At 38.0% G+C, this 22,067-nt stretch overlaps 1 protein-coding gene across 2 annotated transcripts in view; it reads left to right on the top strand.

Moving 5' to 3' along the window:
• The first annotated feature begins 2,304 nt into the window (after nt 1-2,304).
• The window catches only part of CHMP3 (charged multivesicular body protein 3), a 57,592-nt gene continuing 37,829 nt past the window's right edge, over nt 2,305-22,067 (top strand). Inside the window, exon 1 of one of the 2 annotated variants that reach the window (XM_072770120.1) lies at nt 2,305-2,502. In XM_072770120.1, coding sequence (XP_072626221.1) covers nt 2,458-2,502 — 45 coding nt within the window. In that variant the 5' untranslated portion in view covers nt 2,305-2,457. The remainder of the gene's footprint in view (nt 2,503-22,067) is intronic. The other variant, XM_072770121.1, reaches the window with a different exon arrangement.

Raw genomic sequence — 22,067 nt, 5'->3', positions numbered from 1 at the left:
AAATATTGTTGACTAATTGGAAGTTCTGTGTCTAATTATATGAAAAATTTCTGCCTTATATTTCATTCAAAAAGAAAGAAAAAGAAGATGAGGGATATGGTGAAGAAAACTTTTAAAGAACATTTCCACAGATTTCTCATTTTCAAAGAGTTCCTTCACATTTAAAAAAAGGAGGAAAGGAAAGAAGGAAAGCAATTCAGTGGAAAACAGGTAAAGGATTCAAAGAGGTAATTTTCCTAAGAAATTTAAGTAATAATTCACATAAGTAATTCAAGAAATATACAAAAAGATGCTCATCTAGACTCATAATCATAGAAATGAGTGTTAAGAAAAAATATTTTACAACCTCAAATTGGTAAAATTGCAAAATATTGATAGTATTCATTGTTAGGATTTAGGGAATAGAATGCCCTCATACATTGTTGGTAGTTCAAATCTGTTCAACCTATATAGAGAACTTTGGCAGTATTTTAAAAACTTAAACTGCGTCTATATTCATTATATAATAGGGGAAAATTGGAAACCATTTGACCTCATACAACAGGGAAACGATTTAAAAAATTTAGTGCATTCCTGCCACAGAATCCCTTAGCTATAAATATTAACATCAATGAAGATCTATGTAAAATTCTTTAAAAAGGAGATTGCAAAAAACAGTATGTATAATATGATCCCAACTAAGTAAAAATATATAAAAGCATATTCTCTCCAAAGGTGAAGATCTCAAGCAATTCACACTAACTATAATTATAATAATTTAATTATAAGGTCCTTTGAGACCCTTTCCCCTGAGGAAGTAAGAATGGGATTTTACTTCTTACAATGAACCTGTACTGCTATTTTTAAAAGAACTCTATTGAAGTATGATTCACATAAACCGCACAAATTTAAAGTATCCATTTGTTTTGACATTGTACACATCTGTGAAACCACCAAAATCATGAGAGTATCCATCACCCCCAAAACCTTCCTCATGTGTCTCTGTAATCCCTCCTTCCTGCCTCTTCCTAAACTAGCCCAACGTGCCCTAGCAACCACTGAGCTACTGTCACTATAGACTAGCTCACATTTTTTAGAATGCTATATAAATCCAATCATACAGAGTATGCACTTTTCTTTTTTCCTGGCTTCTTTCAGAATAATTATTTTGAGATTCATCCATGTTGTTCCATATACCAATAGCCTGTCCTTTTTTTTTTTTTTTTTTTTTTGCTGAGTAGTATGCCTTTGCATGGATCTATCACAATTGATTTATCCATTCATCTTTTGATGGACATCTGGATTATTTCCAGTTCTCGGCTATTACAAATAAAGGTGCTATGAACATCCATGTAGGAGTCTTTGTAAAGACATATGCTTTTCCTCCTCTTGGATAACTAGCTGGCAGTGGAATGGCATTAAGTTAGGTTATGTTTCGCATTTTAAGAAATTTCCAAAACCTTTTCAAAGTCGTTGTACCATTTTACATCCCCACAAGAGATGGGAGTATGGGGTTGTGACACTAAATGAGTGGTCTCTTTTACCGTAATGAAATGACAGCAGCCATCAGCTCGCTGCGTGGGTTCAAACTATACTATAAGGCAGCAATGTTTCATATAATTGGACACTGAACTTCCAATTAGTCAACAATATTTATCAAATACCTACTATGGGTCACTGCCCGGCTAAAATGCCTCTGGTCCTTTATAATCACAGACACCTTTGGGAATTTGATCAAGGTCATGATCCATGTGGCGCATAGGACCACACACACACACACACACACACACACACACACACACACACAAATGCCAGGTGGGAATCATCCACGTTGAAAATGATGACGGCCTGACCACTGTGACACCTGGGGCGCAAAGCGGGCTGGAGTTCAAATGCGTTGAAAAGTTGCTGTGGTTGAACTTGGTAAGAGGAAAGAAGATGATGCCCAGGTTAGAATGATTAGGTGACGGTGGCGACAACAGAGGGAAGGAGTAGGTCTGGTGGGAGGAAGAAAGGCGCATTTCTGGCTCGCTGCTTGTGACGCGCCTGCGGGAAACACGCCGTTGGGGGAAGTGGTGGTGAATGGACGTGGTCTAGGTGGAGATACCGATTCCTGTGCAACGTACAGGTTTAGGAGAAGTATCAGGGGCAGCTCTAATCACCACGTGTAGCTGACAAATCCGTATCTTCCAAAGGAATCGCTTCCACACCTCACTAAAACACGCCCAATTCCTCGTAACGCTCTATAGAGTCCCCCGCAAGAAGATGCGCGACCGCCACCACCTTTCCGACCAAGCCCCGCCCAACCCCGCTTCTGCGCAGGCGCCGGACGCATGCGCACCGCCTCCACTGCGGCCGCTCCCTTCTCCGGGAGTCGGGGCTCCTCTCCTTTCCCCTGCCCCGCCCAGGCGGCTGCCCGTGACCTGCCTGGGAGCAGGGAACGGAAAGCCGGCGGGGGCCAGACGAGTTCAGTGCGCCATGGGGCTGTTTGGGAAAACCCAGGAGAAGCCGCCCAAAGAGCTGGTAAGGGCGACGGCGAAAGAGTCGGGGGGTTCGTGTGGGGTGTAGAGGAGTTCGTAAGCAACTGGCCGCGCTCTCCCGGCCGGCTCCCGTTTCCGGGGCCTTCCACTCGGCCGAGGGGCCGCAGGCGGAGTCTCTAAGGAGGCGGCTGGGGCTGAAGAGAGCCCTGCTGCGTCAGAACTCCATAAGGGGGCCGAAGGCCAGATAAAGAGTTTCTCAGCCCCGGCAGTGGGCGCGGAGGTAGCCAGGCGGTCCTGGCCCCCGGGAAGCCGTCCCCCGTGCGCCTTGGTACGTCCCGCCGGGAACCTTTCCCGGGCTGACGCCCCGCCCCTCACGCCCGTCTCCGGACCTTCGCGGGGACCTGCCGCTGCCCTGAGAGTGGTCCCCGGGAGCCCCGCGACCGCCGCCGCCGCTCCGCTCGGTCGCGCTGTGTGGAGTGGAGTGGAGTGGGAGGCTCTGTTTCCTCTTTGCCTGTCCTACAACAGGACCGACTGCAGACATTGATTGTAGTACGGACCCGACTCGCGGGAATGGAACCGAGGAGAACTCTGGACCTGGTTTCGAATCTTGAATCTGCCTGTTACCTGAGATCCCGGGATCTACAGTGTGTAGCGGTTAAGCGTGCCCTGCAGGGTCCGTCTTTCTGAGTTTGAATCCTGGTTCCCCATAGCCCCAACATCGTGATCTAGGGAAAGTTCACGTCTTGTCAAATAGGAGTGATTAATAGTTTCACTTCGGTGTCATGGAAGATGACAGACTGTGAAGTTTTGGCTAGTGGTGCTAATTAGGGTTAATTCTTTATGTATTCTACAACCTGGCCACCCCAGTGCAGACCAGCCTCCTCAGCATCACCTGGGAGCTTGTTAGAAATCTGAGGCCCTACCCAAGACCTTTCTAATCATAATTTGAATTCTAACAAGATCTTCAGTGAGGTGCGTGAACATTAACGTTTGAGAAGCACAGCTTTACAACACGCAGTACAAATTTATCCATAAAGAAAAGAAAGACAGCCCTGAAATTCTTCATTTAATAAATGATCTCCCCTGTTCAGTTTCTGCAGGCATGTTTTTCGTTTTTTTTTTTTTTTTTTTTTTTTAAAAAAAACCAATGTCCTACATCATGAGGTTGCTGACACATACTTCGTGTGTTGATGTTGGTCATATTTGTTAATCATAGATCCTAGGACAGTACATGGTCTATAAAAGTTTCTGTAGGCAACTTACTCAGTTTTGCTCTCTGGTAAAATAAAAATTGTGGGGCTTAAATGAGGTAAGAGTGTGTGGTTACTTTGTAAGCTGTAGAGCATTATATAGATGCTGTGGTGTATATGTGTTCAAAGATGCTTGTTATTGTAGAAGTGTATTTTTGATGTTAGAGATTCTTTTTTTTTTTAAGATTTTATTTATTCATGACAGAGATTGAGAGAGAGAGAGAGAGAGAGAGAGAAAGGCAGAGACACAGGCAGAGGGAGAAGCAGGTTCCACGCTGGGAGCCGGATGTGGGACTCCATCCCAGGTCTCCAGGATCACGCCCTGGGCCAAAGGCAGGCACTAAACCACTGGGCCACTGGGGCTGCCCTAGAGATTATTTTCTTTCAGTGTTTGACCTTAGCTTTGCCATTTATGAAATAAGAGATGATTCTGGGAAAACAGACTTATTCCTACTTAAACTGGTCTCTTGTGTATGTGTTACTTGTGTAACTTTTAAATGATAAATATAATTGCTAAGAACATGATGTCAGAATACTCTTCCAGTAGGGTGGCCTACCTAGGAAAGTGAATCAATACCAGAAAACTTTAGGGTTAGTGCATGAGATTGATCTTTAAAATATGCCTGGCAGGGGGCACCTGGGTGACACATCCACTTGGGACTTGGTTTCGGCTCAGGTGGTGATTTCATGGGTAATGAAATTGAGCCTTGTACAGGACTCTGCACTCAACTCGGAGTCGCCTTGGGTTTCTCTCTGCTTGGATTTCTCTCCCTCTCCTACTCCCCCACCCTGATGCTTGTGCGCGCGCTCTCTCTCTCTCTGAAATAAATACATCTTTTAAAAATATATGCCTACCAGTGAGATATCATAAAGATGAAATAAACAGCCAAGGAGTGTATCATCTAGCAAGTAAGATAAGCATTGCAAGAACAAGTCTGGATTGGGTACTATGATAAACAGTTATAGGAGCTCAGAGGTTGGAGTTATTACTCCCAGACTGAGGTAATCAGAAATGATTTAGCCCTTTACTATCATGTTTTCCATTCATCTTCCTGTAATTTGGTTCTTGACTGTTTAGTGGGATCTTTAGTATTAGATTATTCACTTTTTTTTTTTTTTTTTTTTTAAGATTCGATTTATTTATTCATGAGAGACACAGAGAGGTAGAGACACAGGCAGAGGGAGAGGCAGATTCCTCTTAAGGAGCCTGATGTGGGACTTGGTTCCTGGACCCTGGGGTCACACCCTGAGCCAAAGGCAGATACTCAACCACTGAGCGACCCAGACGCCCCTTAGATTATTGAGTTTAATTGGTGCTGGAGATAGCCTGCCCACGATTTTCTTCGAGTTCCTCCTCATAGTACTTCAGGCTAACCTTTGAGTTTTGATTGTATCTTGTTCTAATTTGTCAGACAGTGTTTCTGTTTGCCTAAGGTTTAACTTCTACCAAGTTCTCTTTACAACGTGATTTATGACCAAAGAAAGTGTTTTATCACCTTCCACAATGATTTAGTATTGAGTTTGTAGTTCCGAAAAGTGCCAATAAGGCAGGAATGAGAAATACTTTTTTTTCCTCTATTGAGCTGCTGACACACAGATAAAGTATTGGGAGACATGTATGAATAAGACACATAATGTCAGACATTTTAGTCTTTTAATTTGGCATTTTTTTAAGAGAGAGAAGGAAGAAAATGTTTAGCTTTATAAAAGAAGTTAAGCTAAGTAAAGGAAGTTAAAAGATAATATTGGCAGAGGAGAAGAGAGAAGGAAGGAGACAATTGACAAAATGCTATAGTCTCAGCTGGGCAACTCTTGAGTTAGGATAAATTTATAGTATGCCTTCCACATTGGGGCTGGAAGAAGAGGGCATGTGGGTCGTAGTCCCAAGCATAGGATGAGCAAGGGCCAGGTGCAGCTGTGCCACATTTGAGCCATGGTCACAAGTCAGGCAAGTAAGATACATTTTGGGTGGTGTTCCCACACATCGTAAGAGTATGAAGTACAGAGTAGGTGCTAAATAATGTTGAATATGAATGAATATGGTAAATTGAATAATGGTCAGAATAAAGTCAAATATTCCTAAAGCCAAAAGGCCCTAAGATAACAGTGTTTCAAGGGATTCTTCAGGGAAACATAGTTATTTAAGAGCCTTACAGACTAATGTCCTTGCCCCCAGGCATCTCTGATCCATTAATGGAGACATTTTAGTGTTGAAACTTGTTCTACCTTAAAGTGCCCAAGTGAAGAGTAGATTGGCCTATTAAGAATGAAGGAGTCTTGTAATTTACTTAGAAAGCTGTGACTGTGTTGTGATGGGAATGAAGAGAACATGAGATTGTGCTGGAAAGAGATTCTTCTGTTGGACTTGAGGTTCCACTGGAAAGTTGAAAATTGTGCTGTCTTTACTTAGGGATTTCACTGATTTAGCCTTCGGAGTAGTACAATCATGGCATCACAATTCCTAAATCATATGACTCAGATTAAGTGATGCCTCATGTTTGTGCGTTTCTATCAGAAAAAAAGAAAATGAGATGCGGAGGTTGAGATCAAGAAAAAACTTCATTTACTTGGTTCATACAATAAACATTTATTGAGATATTGTAGTGTGTATTGAGTTGGACACAGGTTTTCAAAAATAAGACACTGGATGACAACATCAAAGAATACTTAGTTTACTGGGGGCGATTGGCATGTGAATAACTACCTATATTTTAGAGTAAATAAGGGCAGTGATATAAGTATATACAAGGTCTTTGATGTCACAGTGGAGGGAATGATTAACTGTTCAGAGTGGGGAAGAAGACCTGGTCAAAGAGGCTATTTAGATCTTGTTGCAAGAGGCATTAGTCAGCTGGGTGATTTGTTGTAGAATTAGAGAAGAGGGGATATCCCAAGCAAAGTAAAATGCATGTGCAAGGTGTGGAGATGTGGAGCATAGATTGGAGGTACCAGAAAAAACTAAAGTGTGGTTAGAGGATGAAATATTATGAAATCTAGGTGGGATACCGGGGGATGTGATGAGAGTGTCAGATATAAAATTGCAGAGGGTAGATACAGGGTAGATTAGCAAAGGCCTGTGTGCCAGGCCTACTAAGGATGGGAGCATTCAGAATAGTGGTTTGGAGCAAGAATTGTAAGGAAGAGAATTAGGTATGGAGGCCAGTTGGTGGCCCAGTGAGAGATGATGCTGGTCTTAACTAATAGTGAAAATACAGGTATAGAAAGGGTAGGATGAATTTTAGAGATATTTAGGAGATATGGCCAGAATTTGCTGATCTACTGGGTGTGGAATAAGAGTGCAAAGCTGATTCTTAGGTTTCTGTTTAACCTTACCTTTAGTCAACCCCATCATTCTCCTCGGTTTGGTACCATGAATTGAAAATGAGAGAATTCAGGAAAAGAGCAGACTTGATGGGATACTGATGGTGGAGGGGAAGGAAACACAGAGTTCAATTTTTGGACAGAATTCAGGAGATGAGGGAAGACATTAAAGAAAAGGTTATCCTGGGAGAATATATTTCTCTATCTTGTCCCCTCAGCAAAATTGTAAGCTTCTTGAGAGCAAGGATCATGTTTCTCTTTATTATTCACTGAGTCAGCATAGTGTTGAACTCCCTTAGTAAGAGTAATGTGCCTATCAAATACAAAAGTGGAGATGATGAGGGAACAGTTACGCGTTTAAAGTATAGCCTTCTCGTCCCTCTTTTGTATATCCATCTGACAGTGATCACAAAAGGTACATTTTGACCTAAGTTCAGTTTTATTTGTTCCTTTTGATGAATTTCTAGTTTTATGTATGGTTGAAATCTTGAAGGATACACAAAATCCTAGTTTATAGAGATTGCCTTTAGAGAGAGGTGCTAGGTAGGTGGCTGAGGGTCAAGAGTCAGAAGGGAACTTAGCTTTGTCTATATACCTGTTTTAGCTTGCTCTGGTTGCTGTAACAAAATAGTAGACTAGGTAGCTGTAACGCAATAGAAATTTATTTCTCACAGTCCTGGAGGCTAAGAAGTCTAAGATCAAGGTTACCCACAGATTCAGTGTCTGGTGAGGACCTAATTCCTAATTATAGATGGTTGTCTTTTCACTGTGTTCTCACATGGCAGAAGGATGAATCAAGCTTTCTTGGGTCTCTTTTGTAAAGTCACTAAACTCATCCAGGAGAGCTCTGTACCCTTGTCCCAATCACTTCCTAAGGCCCCGCATTCAAATACTATCACACTGGGGGATTAGGTTTTAATATAGGAATTTGGAGGAGGGGGACATAAACATTCTGTCTATAGCAGTGTGATTAGTATATCCCCATCCTGAGACCTGGAATCACAGAAGTTGAGAAGAATTGATGTGTTACTGTTGAGTCTTCCAATCCATGAAAATGGACTGTGACTATGGACTGTCCATTTATTTATGTCTTTGGTTTCTTTCATCAGTGTTTTACAGTTTTTCAGTAGATCCTATGCATATTTGTTTGATTTATACTTATGTGTTTTTTGGTTTGTTTGGTGGTATTGTAAAGGTACCCCCCCCCCAATTTCAGGTTCCAGTTATTACTGGTATATTGGAAAACAGTCAATTTTTATATATTAACAGGAGTAAAGAGAGATATTCTTGCTTTGTTCCAAACTTAAGGTGAAAGCTTTTAATTTCCTACCATTAATTATGATGTTAGGTGTAGTTGGGATTGCAGAGTTTTTTTTTAAAGACTTATTAGAGAGAGAGAGAGCACAAGCATGAGCATTAGCAGAAGGGGCAGAAGGAAGGAGAATCTCAAGCAGATTCTACACTGAGGGTGCAGCCCAACTCAGGGCTTGATCTCATGACCCTGAGATCATGACCTTAGCTGAAATCAAGAGTTGGACCTCAATCAATTGTACCACCTTGGTGCCCCGGGAGTTGCAGATTTTTTTAAGTTATTAAATTGAAGGAGTTTCCCTTTATTCAGATTTGCTGAGAGTTTTTATTGTGAGTTGGTTTTGGGTCTTGTCAAAATTTCTGTGCCAATTCATATGATTTTTCTTATTTAGCTTACTGATATGGTGGATTACAGTGATCAGTTGAATCTTAAACCAGCTTTGCATTAAATCCCACTCAGTCATGGTTTATAATTATTTTAATATATTTTTCCATTTGGTTTGCTAGCATTTTGTAGAGGGTTTTTGCCTCTGTGTTCATGAGAGATACTACTTTGTAGTTTTCCTCTCTTGTAATGTCTTCATCTGGGTTTGGTGTTAGAATAATGCTGGTCTCTTAGAATTAAGAAATAATCCCTCGTGTTTTCTTGAAGATTTTATTTTGAGAACTGTTACCATTTCTTTCTTAAGTGTTTGAGTACCTATTTTCAATTTTGGAGGGTATTATATACCTAAGGGTAGAATTGTTGGGTCATATGGTAATTCTTTATTTACCTTTTTGAGAAACTCCAAAACTTTTTTTTTTTTTTTTTTTACAATGGCTTCACCATTTTACATTCTCACCGGCAACATGCAAGAGTTCCTGTTTCTCTACATCCTTGCCAACAAGGTTTTGGGGGTGATTTTTTTGGATAGTCTATCTCCTGGGTGTGAAGTGGTAACTCATGGCTTTGATATGCATTTCTTTAATGACTAGTGAAGTGGAATATCTTTTCATGTGCATGTTAGATGTTTGTGTATCTTCTTTGGAGAAATGTCTATGTCCTTTGCACAATTTTTAATTGAGCTTTTTGTTATAGAGTTGTAGGAGTTATGTATAGTAAGTTCTTACTAATACATGATTTGCAAATATTTTCTCCTATTTTATAAGTTATCGTTGTACTTTCTTGATAATATCTTTTACATATTTGTTTTTATTTATTTTGTTTTTTGAAGACTTATTTGAGAGAGCATGAGTGAGGGGAGAGGCAGAGGGAGAGGCAGAGACGCAGACTCCCTACTGAGCACAGAGCCCAACACAGGGTTAAATCTCAGGACCCTGACATCATGACCTGAGCTGAAACCAAGAGTGGAGGCTTAACCAGCTGAGACACTCAGACATCCCAGTTGTTTTTAATTTTGATGAGGTTCAGTTAATGTATTTTTCTGTTTTTGTTCATGCTCTTGGGACATTTTTAATTATCCATTGCTAAATCTGATACTTTCTAAGAATTTATAGATTTAGCTCCCATACCTAGGTCTTTGACTCATATTAATTTTTAATATATTGGAGGTAGGAGTACTGCTTGTTTTAATTTTTTTAAAGATTCTGTTTATCTGAGACAGAAAGAGAGAGGGAATGACAGGTGGGGGAAGTGGGAGAAGCAAATTCCCTGCTGAACAAGGAGCCTGAAGTGGGCATCACTCTCAGGATCCTGAGGTTATGACCTGAGCTGAAGGCAGACGCTTAACTGACTGAGCCACTTAGGTACCCACAACTTGGGTTTTTTTTGTTTGTTTGTTTGTTTGTTTGTTTTTTGTTTTTTTCCACAGCTTGTTTTTGATTAGTGTTTTCATGGTATATCTCTACATGCCTTAACCTTTAATCTTAGTCTTTGTATTGAAATGGGGTTTTGGTAGGCAACATATAGTTGGATCTTGCTTTTTATCTTCTCCCACTCAGCTCTGGCACACTGTCTTTTAGTTGTTTTATTTAGACAATTTACATTTAAAATGACTATTGATACAGCTGCATCAACATCTACAGTGTTGGAATTGGTATCTATTATACTTACTTGTTACTTTCTCCCATCTTAAAAATATTTTTTTTGCCTTGTATGGTTTTAATTAAGCATTTTACATGATTCATTTTATCTCATTTTTTGCGTATCAATTATGTATCTTTAAAATTCTAGGTTGGTGATTTTTTTCAATACTTCAATTTTTTTAAAAGATTTTATTCAGTTATTCATGAGAGACAGAGAGAGAGAGACAGAGAAAGAGAGGCAGGGACACAGGCAGAGGGAGAAGCAGGCTTCATGCAAGGAGCCCGATGTGGGACTCGATCCCAGGACTCCAGGATCACACCCTGGGCCAAAGGCAGGCACCAAACAGCTGAGCCACCCAGGGATCCCCTCAATACCTAAATATCTCCATTCTCTTTGTGCTTGGGTGGTCTTTAACAAGAAGTCTTGTAATTCTAATCCTGTTCTCCTATAGGTAAAGTGGTTTTTTTTTTTTCTGTCTTCTTCCAGGATTTTCTCTTTGCTTTGGTGTTGTACGGTTTGAATATGATATCACTAGTTGTCATTGTTTGGACTACTATTCTAGTTTCTGTCTTTGCCCCCTGGATCTTTGTTTGGTGTCTGTCACTAATTTTGGAAAGTTCTCAACCATCAATATTTCAGGTATTTTTTCCTGTTTCATTTCCTCTTTTATCTCCTTCAGGTATTCCAATTATGTATTACATCTTTTGAAATCGTCCCACAGTTCTTAGACATTCTTTTCTCTTCATTTTCATTTTTTTCTTTTTAAATTTCAATTTAGGAAGTTTCTATCGTGGTTCAAATTCATTGATTCATTCCTTGGCTATGTCCTATCTACTGATGAACCTATCAAAGGTATTCTTCATTTCTGTTATGATGTTATGTTTTATCTTTCTAGCATTTCCTTTTGATTCTTTGTGTTTCCATCCCTGTATTTGCCTTCATTATCCATCTTTTCTTGAATAATACCTACTTTTTTTTTTTTCATAGCCACAAATTGTTAGTCTCTGTGTCACATCTAATCCTGGTTCTCATGCTTGCTTTGTTTCTTCAAACTGTGCTTTTTCTTGCTTTTTAGAATGCTGTGTAATTTTATGTTAAAAACTGGACATAATATATGAGGTAATAGGAACTGAGGTAAATTGGTCTTCTGGACATAATATATGAGGTAATAGGAACTGAGGTAAATTGGTCTTCAGTATGAGATTTTATGTTAATCAGTCTAGGAGTTTGGCTTTGTTAATGTTTGCTGTAGCTATAGGTGCTATAGGCTTAAAGGTATTCTAGTGTCCTTTGTTTTTATCTCCTTTGTTATCTTGGGCATCCATAAAAACTCCTTTATCTAAAAAGGATAAAAATCACTTTGCTTCTCTTTTAGCTCTAATTCATTATTTTTTAAATTTTTATTTATTTATTTATTTATAATAGTCACAGAGAGAGAGAGAGAGAGAGGCAGAGACATAGGCAGAGGGAGAAGCAGGCTCCATGCACCGGGAGCCTGATGTGGGATTCAATCCCGGGTCTCCAGGATCGTGCCCTGGGCCAAAGGCAGGCGCCAAACCGCTGCGCCACCCAGGGATCCCTGCTCTAATTCATTATTATCCTGGAACTCTGTTGGTGTAGTGGGAAGATGTGGGGTACTGGAAGCATTTTGTAATCTTATTAAGTCTGTGTTTTAGTGGCTTGTGTCCCTGGACTCTGATTCTCAGCATTTTATTTTATTTTATTTATTATTATTATTATTTAAATATTTTTAAAAATATTGTTTCTTGTGTCCCTCGGGGATCCTGGTGCAGGACTCAATCCCAGGATCGCAGGATCACACCCTGAACGGAAGGCAGATGCTCACCTGCTGAGCCACCCAGGCGTCCCAATTTTATTTTTTTAAAGACTTATTTTATTTTATTTTTAAAATTTATTTATTTTTTAAAGATCTTATTTATTAATTCATGAGAGACACACAGAGAGAGAAGCAGAGACACAAGCAGAGGGAGAAGCAGGCTCCGTGCATGGAGCCTGGTGCAGGATTTGATCCTGGGACTCCAGAATCATGCCCTGGGCCGAAGGCAGGCGCTAGACAGCTGAGCCACCCAGGGATCCCCTTAAAGACTTATTTTAAAGAGTGGGAGAGAGCATACATGTGTGGGCAGGGGCAAGTGTGGTGGGGCAAGGGCAGAGGGAGAAAGAGAATCTCAAGCAGACTCCTGGCTGAGTGCAAAGCCTGATATGGGGCTTAGTCTCACAACCCTGAGATCATGACCTGAGCAGAAAGAGTTGGAGGCTTAACTAACTGAGCCACTCAGGCACCCCTGATTTTCAATATTTTAAATATGTGTTTAGGTGTATGGTGTCATGTTACATTCTATTTTTTTTGTTTTTGATATTGAATTCTCTTAAGCTTCTTAGATCTGTGGTTTGATATTTTTCATTATTTTTGGAAAATTTTCAGCCATTCTTTCTTTATGCACTTATGTTTTTTCTCTCAGCTCCTGCTGGAATACCAGCTACACAAATGTTAGACCACTTGTTATCACTTATAGCTCTTGCATATTTTGTTTTATTTTATTCTTTATTTTTTAGTTTGGGTAACTTTTACTGACTTCAGGTGTGTTGATTCTTTCCTCAGCTGTGTTTGATGAGCCAATGAAAACATTCTTTGTATGTGTTTCAAAATTTTTCTCCCACTTTCAATTAAGACTGAAAGTGGATGTGAACTACCATTGTGCCTGTGGCTCCTGAGGTTCTGTGCTGTCAACTAACCCATGCTTGGACATCATCAATTTATTAAATATTTTAACTGAATTTTCCTTAATTGGTTCTAAGGTGTCTGCCACCTCATGCAGGGCTAATTTAGCTTGGAAGTGAGTCTTTGTTTTCATTTCATGCTACTTTGTTGCTTTGTAACCTATTTTTGACAGGTTCAGGAAAAGTTATTTTGTAGTTCATCCAGCTTTGTCTTGAGAGTCTTCCCAGCTTTCTCTATCTAGACAGAGATGGAATTCTCAAATTCTTGAAAATTTCCCATTAAATTAGACTCATTTATTTTCTAAAAAATCTTTTTTTTAATTTATTTATTTATTTATTTATTTTATTTATTTTTATTTTTATTTTTTTTTTAAATTTTTTTTAATCTTTATTTATTTATGATAGTCACAGAGAGAGAGAGAGAGAGAGAGGCAGAGACATAGGCAGAGGGAGAAGCAGGCTCCATGCACCGGGAGCCCGATGTGGGATTCGATCCTGGGTCTCCGGAATCGCGCCCTGGGCCAAAGGCAGGTGCCAAACCGCAGCGCCACCCAGGGATCCCCCTTTTTTTTTTTTTTAAATAGAGAATGCATACTAGCAAGGGGAGAGGGACACAGGGAGAGAGAGACTCTTAGGCAGACTCCATGTCTGAGATCATGACCTTATCCAGAATTAAGAGTTGGACACTTAACTGAGCCATCCAGAGCACCCCTAGCCCTGTTATTTAAAGTATTTTATATTAAAGTATTTTTGTTTAAATTTTTATTTTCTCAACAAGTGTATATCCTTCTCCATTTTGCAGCCATTTGCACAATTTTCTTTCTTGGTGTTGTTTTCCTGTTGCTACCCTATATGTGCTGTATATTGGTCCTTACAGTTAAATGTATGACTTATGACATTGATGTCTTTTTAAGAGATGAAAATCTGTTCTTCACTAAGTCGAAAAACTTGTGACTATTTTGCTCTGGTTTGAAAATAAATGTAGGTTATTTATCAATTGCTATTTTTCCCTGTAATGAAGACAGATTGATGTTTAGCCTTCAGTTATCATTTGTCATACATTCTAATTTTTTCAACTTTTTATTTTAGAAGAAACTGGTTAAATGTCACTTACGAAACAAACAAAAATTTGGGTTTAACTCTTAAAGTTTTGGGTGATTGTATAACAGAGAAAGGAGTGTGGTATCCAAAACAATTTACAAAAAAGAGATTCAATGAGTCTTCCTAATATTATGAGATAGAATTTAAAAGTATTTTTTCCAAACAAAGATAATTTAAAGGACTTATAAACTGGATTTTCAAAAATTCATAAAGTAGTATATTAGTATATTTAAAAAATTTTATAAAGATTGTATTTATTTGAGAGAGAGCCAGCCAGCACAAACAGGGGGGGAAGGGCAGAGGGAGAAGGAGAGGCAGACTCCTCACTGAGCCAGGAGCCTGACATGGGGCTCCATCCCAGGACTCTGGGATCATGACCTGAGCTGAAAGCAGACACTTAAGTAACTGAGCCACCCCGGTGCCCCATATTTTAAATTTTTAATTGAAATGTAGTTGATATACAATATTAAATTAGTTTTAGATATACAAGATAGAGATCCAATGATCATATGCATTATGAATATCTGTGATAAATGTTTTACAGTATTATTGACTGAATTCTTTATGTTGAATTTTTCATTCCCATAACTTAATTATTTTATAACTGGAAGTTTATCCCACCCATTTTGCCCATCCCCCTACTCCTATTTCTTTTGGCAACTACCAGTACTCCATATTTATGAGTCTGTTTCTTTCTTCACTGTTATTTTTTACGTTCAATATATAAATGAAATGATGTGATGTTTGTTTTTCTTTGACTTATTTCATTTAGCAGAATACTGTCTAGGTCCATCTATGTTGTCACAAATGGCAAGATTTCATTCCTCTTTACAGCTAAGTAATATTCCATTGTGTATATACATATGTCATCTTTATTCGTTTGTTTATGGATGGACACTTGGGTTGCTTCCTTATCTTTGCTATGGTAAAGAATGCTGAATAAAACATGGGATGTATAAATCTTTCTGAATTAGGGTTTTCATTTTCTTTGTGTAAATATCCAGAGGTAGAATTACTGGGTTGTATGATAGTTCTGTTTTTAATTTTTTGAGGAACCTCCATACTGTTTTCCATAGCAGTTGCACCAGTTTACATTCCTACCAGAATGCCTGAAGACTTCTTTTACTCCACATCCTCACCAACACGTGTTTCTTGTCTTTGTGATGGTAGCCTTTCAGACTAGTGTGAAGTGATACCTCATTGTGGTTTTGATTTGTGTTTCCTTCATGATTAGTCATGTTGAGCATCTTTTGGCCATCTGTATGTCTTCTTTAGAAAAATATCTATTTAAGTCTTCTGCCCATTTGTTAATCAGATTATTTGTTTTTCTGGTGTTACGTGAGTTCATTATATATTTTGAATATTAACTCTTATTGGATATATCACTTGCAAATATTTTCTCCCATTCATTTGGGTGCCTTTCCATCTTATTGATAGTTTCCTTCATTGTACAATAGTTTTCTAGTTCAATATCATCCTAATTAATTTTTGCTTTTGTTTCTCTTGCATAAGAAAAATATTGCTGTAAATGATGTTCAAGAGATTACTGCCTAAAATTTTCTTTTAGGAGTTTTATGGTTTCAGGTCTCACATTTAGGTCTTTAATCTATTTGGGATTTATTTTTGTGGTTGGTGTAAAGAAGTAGTTCAGTTTCATTCTTTGGCATGTAGCTGTCTAGTTTTCCCAGCACCATTTATTGAAGAGATTGTCTTTTCTCCACTGTATATTCTTGCCTCCTTTGTCATAGATTAACTGACCATATATGCATGGGTTCATTTTTGGCCTCTCACTTCTGTTCCACTGATTTATGTGTCTATTTTTCTACCAGTGCCATATTGTTTTGTTACTATAGCTTTGTGGTATATCTTGAAATCTGGGATTATGTTACCTTGAGCTTTTTTCTTTCTCAAGTTTGCTTTGGCTATTCAGGGTCTTTTGTGGTTGCATACAGATTTTAATATTAGTTCTGTGAAAAACGATGTTGGTATTTTGATAGGGATTGCATTGAATTTGTAGATTGCTTTGGGTAGTATGGATATTTTAACAGTATTTTTTTTTTTTTTTTATGATAGTCACACACACACACACACAGAGGCAGAGACATAGGCAAAGGGAGAAGCAGGCTCCATGCACTGGGGGCCCGACGTGGGATTCAATCCCGGGTCTCCAGGATCGCGCCCTGGGCCAAAGGCAGGCGCTAAACCGCTGCGCCACCCAGGGATCCCTTTAACAGTGTTCTTCCAATCCAGGACCCGATATTTTTTCTTATTTATTATTTTATGTCTTAATTTTTTTAAAGATTTATTTATTCATGAGAAACACAGAGAGAGAGACACAGCCACAGGCAGAGGGAGAAGGGGGCTCCCCACAGGGAGCCCGATGTGGGACTCAATTCTAGAATTCCGGGATCACGACCTGAGCCAAAGGCACATGCTCAACTGCTGAGCCACCCAGGTGTCCCTCTGTCTTAATTTTTTTTTTAATTTTGAAATGAGTTATACTTGCACATATTATAAAATTCAAAGGGCAGCAAAATGTATCTTTATGTTGAGTAAAAACTAAATCTCCTTTCACTCTTGTTCATGAATTACTTAGTTTCCATTCTTGAAATCAGCCTAATTTCTTATGGATTCTCCCATTCATATTCTATAATATATGAACATATAAATGTCTCTGTCTTTTCCTTTCTCCACCTCTCTCTTTGCTTTGCCTTCCCTTTCCTTCTTCCTTTTCTTTCTCCTCTCCCCCTCTCTCTCTTTAACATATATGTTATATTGTAAATGCCCTTTACATTCCTATTTTCATTTATATTTTGAGAATTAATTCCTTGGGTAGTCCTCATTGTGTTGCTTTTTTTTTTCCTAATTAGAACAAAATGTCAGTTTATGGATATTCTCTATGTTTAGTGTTCTATTGATATGTTAGGTAATTTCTAGTCTTTTGCTACTACAAACAGTGCAACAGTGCATTTTTACAAAAGCCATTTCACCATTGCCATCTAATGTATTAGACTGAGGAGTACTTAAGGAATATGAACAGTTAAGCAGTGTAATGAGAAACTGAAATAACCAGGGATTTTTTTTTTTTTTAGATTTATTTATTTATTTTAGAGTGTAAGAGAGTGTGTGCATGCACATGGTGGAAAGGGGCAGAAGGAGAAGGAGAGAGAAATGTAGGGCTCAGTCTCACGACCCTGAGATCACAACCTGACCTGCTGAAACTAAGAGTTGGATGCTTAATCAACTGCGCCACTTTGGCGCCCTGAAACAACCAGTTTTTGATTACTTTTATTTTGAGCTTCTGGATTTACTTCAGCAATGGATTACCTTAAGGTGAAAGACAAACTGTTAAATAGCTGCTTCTTATCTTTTTGAACTACAATTTTCTCAATACTGGATATGTAAACAAAATATGGAAGTAAATTAGTTGCTAAGATTGGTGTGACACTAACAACTAATTTCCAGTTTTAGCTTTCACCAAGACAGATAAACTATTCTCACTTATTTACTTTATAGTAGTAAAAATTTCCAGTCTGATCCTACATGGTGTGTATTGGCATAATACTTCTTGTATTTGTGGAGTTCCATATTAGTTTTATTCGAAAGATTCTGTTACTAAAAACAAGTTTAAAAATCGCTGCACTGGTTCATTCTGCTTCGTTTTAAGGTTTGAAATTTCACAATTCAAATTATCTTATATGTGGTTCCTGGAGTTCTAGTAACTGCTATAGGTTTGTACTCCTCATGGGTGCATTGCTTCCATTTGATTGGATCCTCAGGGATTAATAGTTGAAAGCAGAAATAATAGGAGCTAATCAGTATTTTGACCCATGAGAATAAAAATCTAAAATTTATGTTTAGCTTTATAATAAATAGGGTTAGGAGTAACTTGCTGCCTTATAAAACTCATTGCTTTAACATAATAGATGATAAATATTTCCCCGCCCCCCCCTTTTTTTTTCGCCCCCCTTTTTTTTAAGAAAGAGAGAGTGTGACAAGGGGAGGTGGCAGAGGGAGAGAGAAAGAGTATTAAGCAAGCTCCATGCTCATTGTGGAGCCGGACACAGGGCTCAATATCAAAACCCTGAGATCATGACCTGAGCTGAAATCCAGAGTTGGATGCTTAACTGATGGAGTCACCCAGGCACCCCAATATTTTTTTTCTATAAACCTGAATCAAATAGCTTTACCCATCAGTGTTGCTGCTTCAAACAAAAATTATTTAACCAAATTTATTTTTGTACTCCTCTCTTGGAGTCTTTTGCCTAGGTCCCTTAATGGTTGTTTTTACGCTGAGTAAAATGTTACAGGTCCCTCTCCCCTGCCACCACCATAGTGAATAGTCACATGGTTCCCTTGCAAATTTTTTGAAGTCTTTGCTTAAAAGTCACCTTGAGTTTTCTTCCATCACCCTGTAAGAAATAGTAAACCTCCCCCTTCCCACTGCTCTATCCTAGTTTCCTTACTTCCTTTTCTCCCTAGCACTCATTTTGTGACAGAGTATTTACTTGTTTGCTAATTGTCTGTGTTTCCTCATTAGAATGTGTATTCATAAGGTGGAGTTTTTGTTTCCTGCTGTATCACTAGCACATTGAGCAGACGCTCAGGAAACATTTGAATGTATGTATGAGTTTTGGGTTTCCTTTCCTGCTGGTTCTGAAAGTTCTGGTTATATTATAACAGTGTCTTCAAATATCTTCATATATCTCCTAAAATAATTTTGACTACTTGTGTACCCTTTTGAAGAGTTATAAATCAACACTTAGTTTTTTATCATAATTTTGAGTTGCACAGGATGTAATTTTTGGCATATTGTTATTGTAAAATCATTATACCACTCTTTTAAAAGTATCATAGTTTGATACCCATCAATATTCACTTAAAACATACAAGCACACATACTTATTCATAGTCAGACATTTTTCATTACTCTCTTCCTTTTTGAAAGGAGAAAGACCATTTACTTCCATTCTATTGTCACCATATGGATTTCTCCTAATGTAGTACTTTAATGCTTGAAGTAATTTAACTATCATTCTATTAAACTTGGAACAAAATACATACATACTTTTGTGATAAAAACACTCAGCAAACTAGGAATAGAAGGGAACTTTCTTAACATGATAAAGGGCATTTATGAAAGACTAGCAAATTTTACAGTAAATTGAGAGACTGAAAGCTTTTTTTCCTGAGATCAGGAACAAGGCAAAGATACCTGCATTTGCCACTACTATTCAACATTGTACTAGAAGTTCTAGGCAGAGCACTTGGGCAAGAAAAAGAAACGATATCCACACTGAAAAGGAAGAAGTAAAACCAAATCTTTACAGATTGCATGATTCCATATATAGAAAACTCCAAAGAATCCTCATGTACAAAAATACTTCTAAGTGAATTCAGCAAATTGACAAGTTTTAAGACAAGAATAAAATAGTTGTGGTTTTTACACCTGCAATGAAAAATCTAAAAAGGAAATAAATCATTTACAAAGGTGTCTAAAAGAACAAAATACTGAGGACTAAATTTAATCAAGGAAGCAAATCGTTTGTGTACACTGAAGACTACAAAGTATTGCTGGAAGAAATTTCGAATTCATGGTTTGTGAAACATAATACTATGCTAGTATCACCCAAAGCAATCTGCAGATTCAGTACAATGCTTCTCAGAATTCCAAAAGGAGAAGTTGGCCCTCAACTTCATATGGAATATAACAGGCTATAGCCAAAAGAATCCCGAAAAAGAAAAATAAATTTGGAGGACTCACAGTTCCTGATTTCAAAAGTTACTATGAAGTGGTGGTAATGTTAACAGCGTGGTATTGGCATAAGGATAGATATATAGACCAATGGAATAGAATTGTGTTCGGAAGTAAACCATACATATATGGCGAGTTGATTTTCTGTAAGGGTGCTAATAAGATGCTTTAATGGTGGAAGGATAGTCTTTTCAACAAATAGTGCTGGGACAAGTGGATATTCACTTGTAGAGGAATGAAGTTGGACCCCTACATCATTCCATATACAGAAATTAACTTGAAATAAAACTCTTACTAAACCATGAAACTTTTAGATAAAAATATAGGGGTAAATCTTTGACCACCTATCTGGCCATGGATTCTTAGCAATGACACCAGAAGCACAGTTACCAAAACAGTAGGTAAGTTGAAAATCATCAAAATTGAAGCTTTTGTGCATCAAAGGACATTATCAAGGAAGTGAAAAGATGACCTATAGACTGGGACAATATATTTGTAAATGATGTATCAGAATATATAAAGAAATCACACAGCCAGCAACAAAAGGCAACTTAACTTAAAAATGGATAGACATGGATAGACATGTCTCCAAAGAGTATGTTCCAGTGACCAATAAGTACATGAAAAGATATTTAACTTCATTGATCTTTAAGGAAATGCAAATCAAATATGAGATACTGCTTCAGTTGGTCCAACAGATTGGCTATAATAAAAAAAATTGGAGGATAACAAGTATTGAGAAGAATGTGGAGAAATAACCCTTGAACATTGCTGGAGGGAATGTAAAATGGGGAAACTTCTTTGTGAAATAGTTTTGGAGTTCTTCAAAAAGATAAACATAGAATTGCCATATGACCCAGCAGTTCTACTCCTGGATATATATTCTAAAGAATCAAAAATAAGAATTCAGATAAATACTTGCATACAAATGTTCATAGCAGCAGTATTCACAGTAACTAAAATATGGAAACAACCCAGAAGTCCGTCAGTGGATGTATGAATGAACAAGTTGTGGTGTATACATACAATGGATATTATTCAGCAATGAAAAGGACTGAAGTATTGATACATGCTATAACATGGATGAATCCCCAAAACACCATACTAAGTGAAAGAATCCAGACACAAGGACCACATATTGTATGATCCCTTTTATATGAAATAGTAAAAATAAGCAGATCAAAAGAGATAAAGTAAATTAATGGTTGCCAGGGAATGGGAAAGGGGGAACATAGGGAGAGATTATTTAGAATATAATGTGTTCTTCTGATATGTTAATAAGATTTTGAGACTAGAGAGAGTTGATGATTGCACAAATGGTGAAGGCACTTCATGTCACTGAATTGTATTTTGAAATGGCTGTTTTTATGTTATTTGAACTTCACCGTAAAAAAGTATATAAACCTAATATCAAAAATTTTTAAGATAAAATTTTAGATATCAATATGATTTTAAGTATTGTAATATTTCTTCTGGTTGGAATTACTACAGCTGTTACAAAACAAATTTTTTTAATAGATTTTATTAATGATTTAAGGAAATCATTAAAAAGTGAAATTTATTAGAAGTATACTTTCTTTTAATTGTATAGATTTTTTTAATGCCATTTAGTTCATTTGCCCATGGATGGCGCATGGATGGTTCAGTATTAATTCTATTCCTGTTTTATTTATTATTTTTAATTTTAAATCCCACAACCATTGTTTATTATAAAGGTAAACCTTGATCCTCATGATGGGCTTATTGGTTGGATTTCTGGTAGTGATCACAAGCAAACTTTTTATTTGCAGTGATGGGGGTCAGGTACCAGCTGTGTCTAGTGATACCAGGTGAAGATGTCTTTAATCTTTTTGGAAGCCTAACCACCTCTGGCTGCCATGGCTTAGAGGTGGACTGAATGTGAATCTATGTCTTGTGACCACCCCTCTTCATACAGACACAGGAGTTCATGCCAGTTCCTTTCCCAGAAGCAGAACAGGTTTCAGTAGCTTGTATTGCAGCGTGCATGGTTGGATCATCTCCAGGGATCACCCATTCACCTAATGAGGCTGTTGCCCCATTTGTAGTGTGTCGCAGCTGTGACCATCTTCCTGCTTCCAAAG

Source organism: Canis lupus, chromosome 12 (genome assembly GCF_048164855.1).
Source record: "Canis lupus baileyi chromosome 12, mCanLup2.hap1, whole genome shotgun sequence".
Classification (NCBI taxonomy): Eukaryota; Metazoa; Chordata; class Mammalia; order Carnivora; family Canidae; genus Canis; species Canis lupus.
This window is presented reverse-complemented; position numbering and strand designations above follow the sequence as displayed.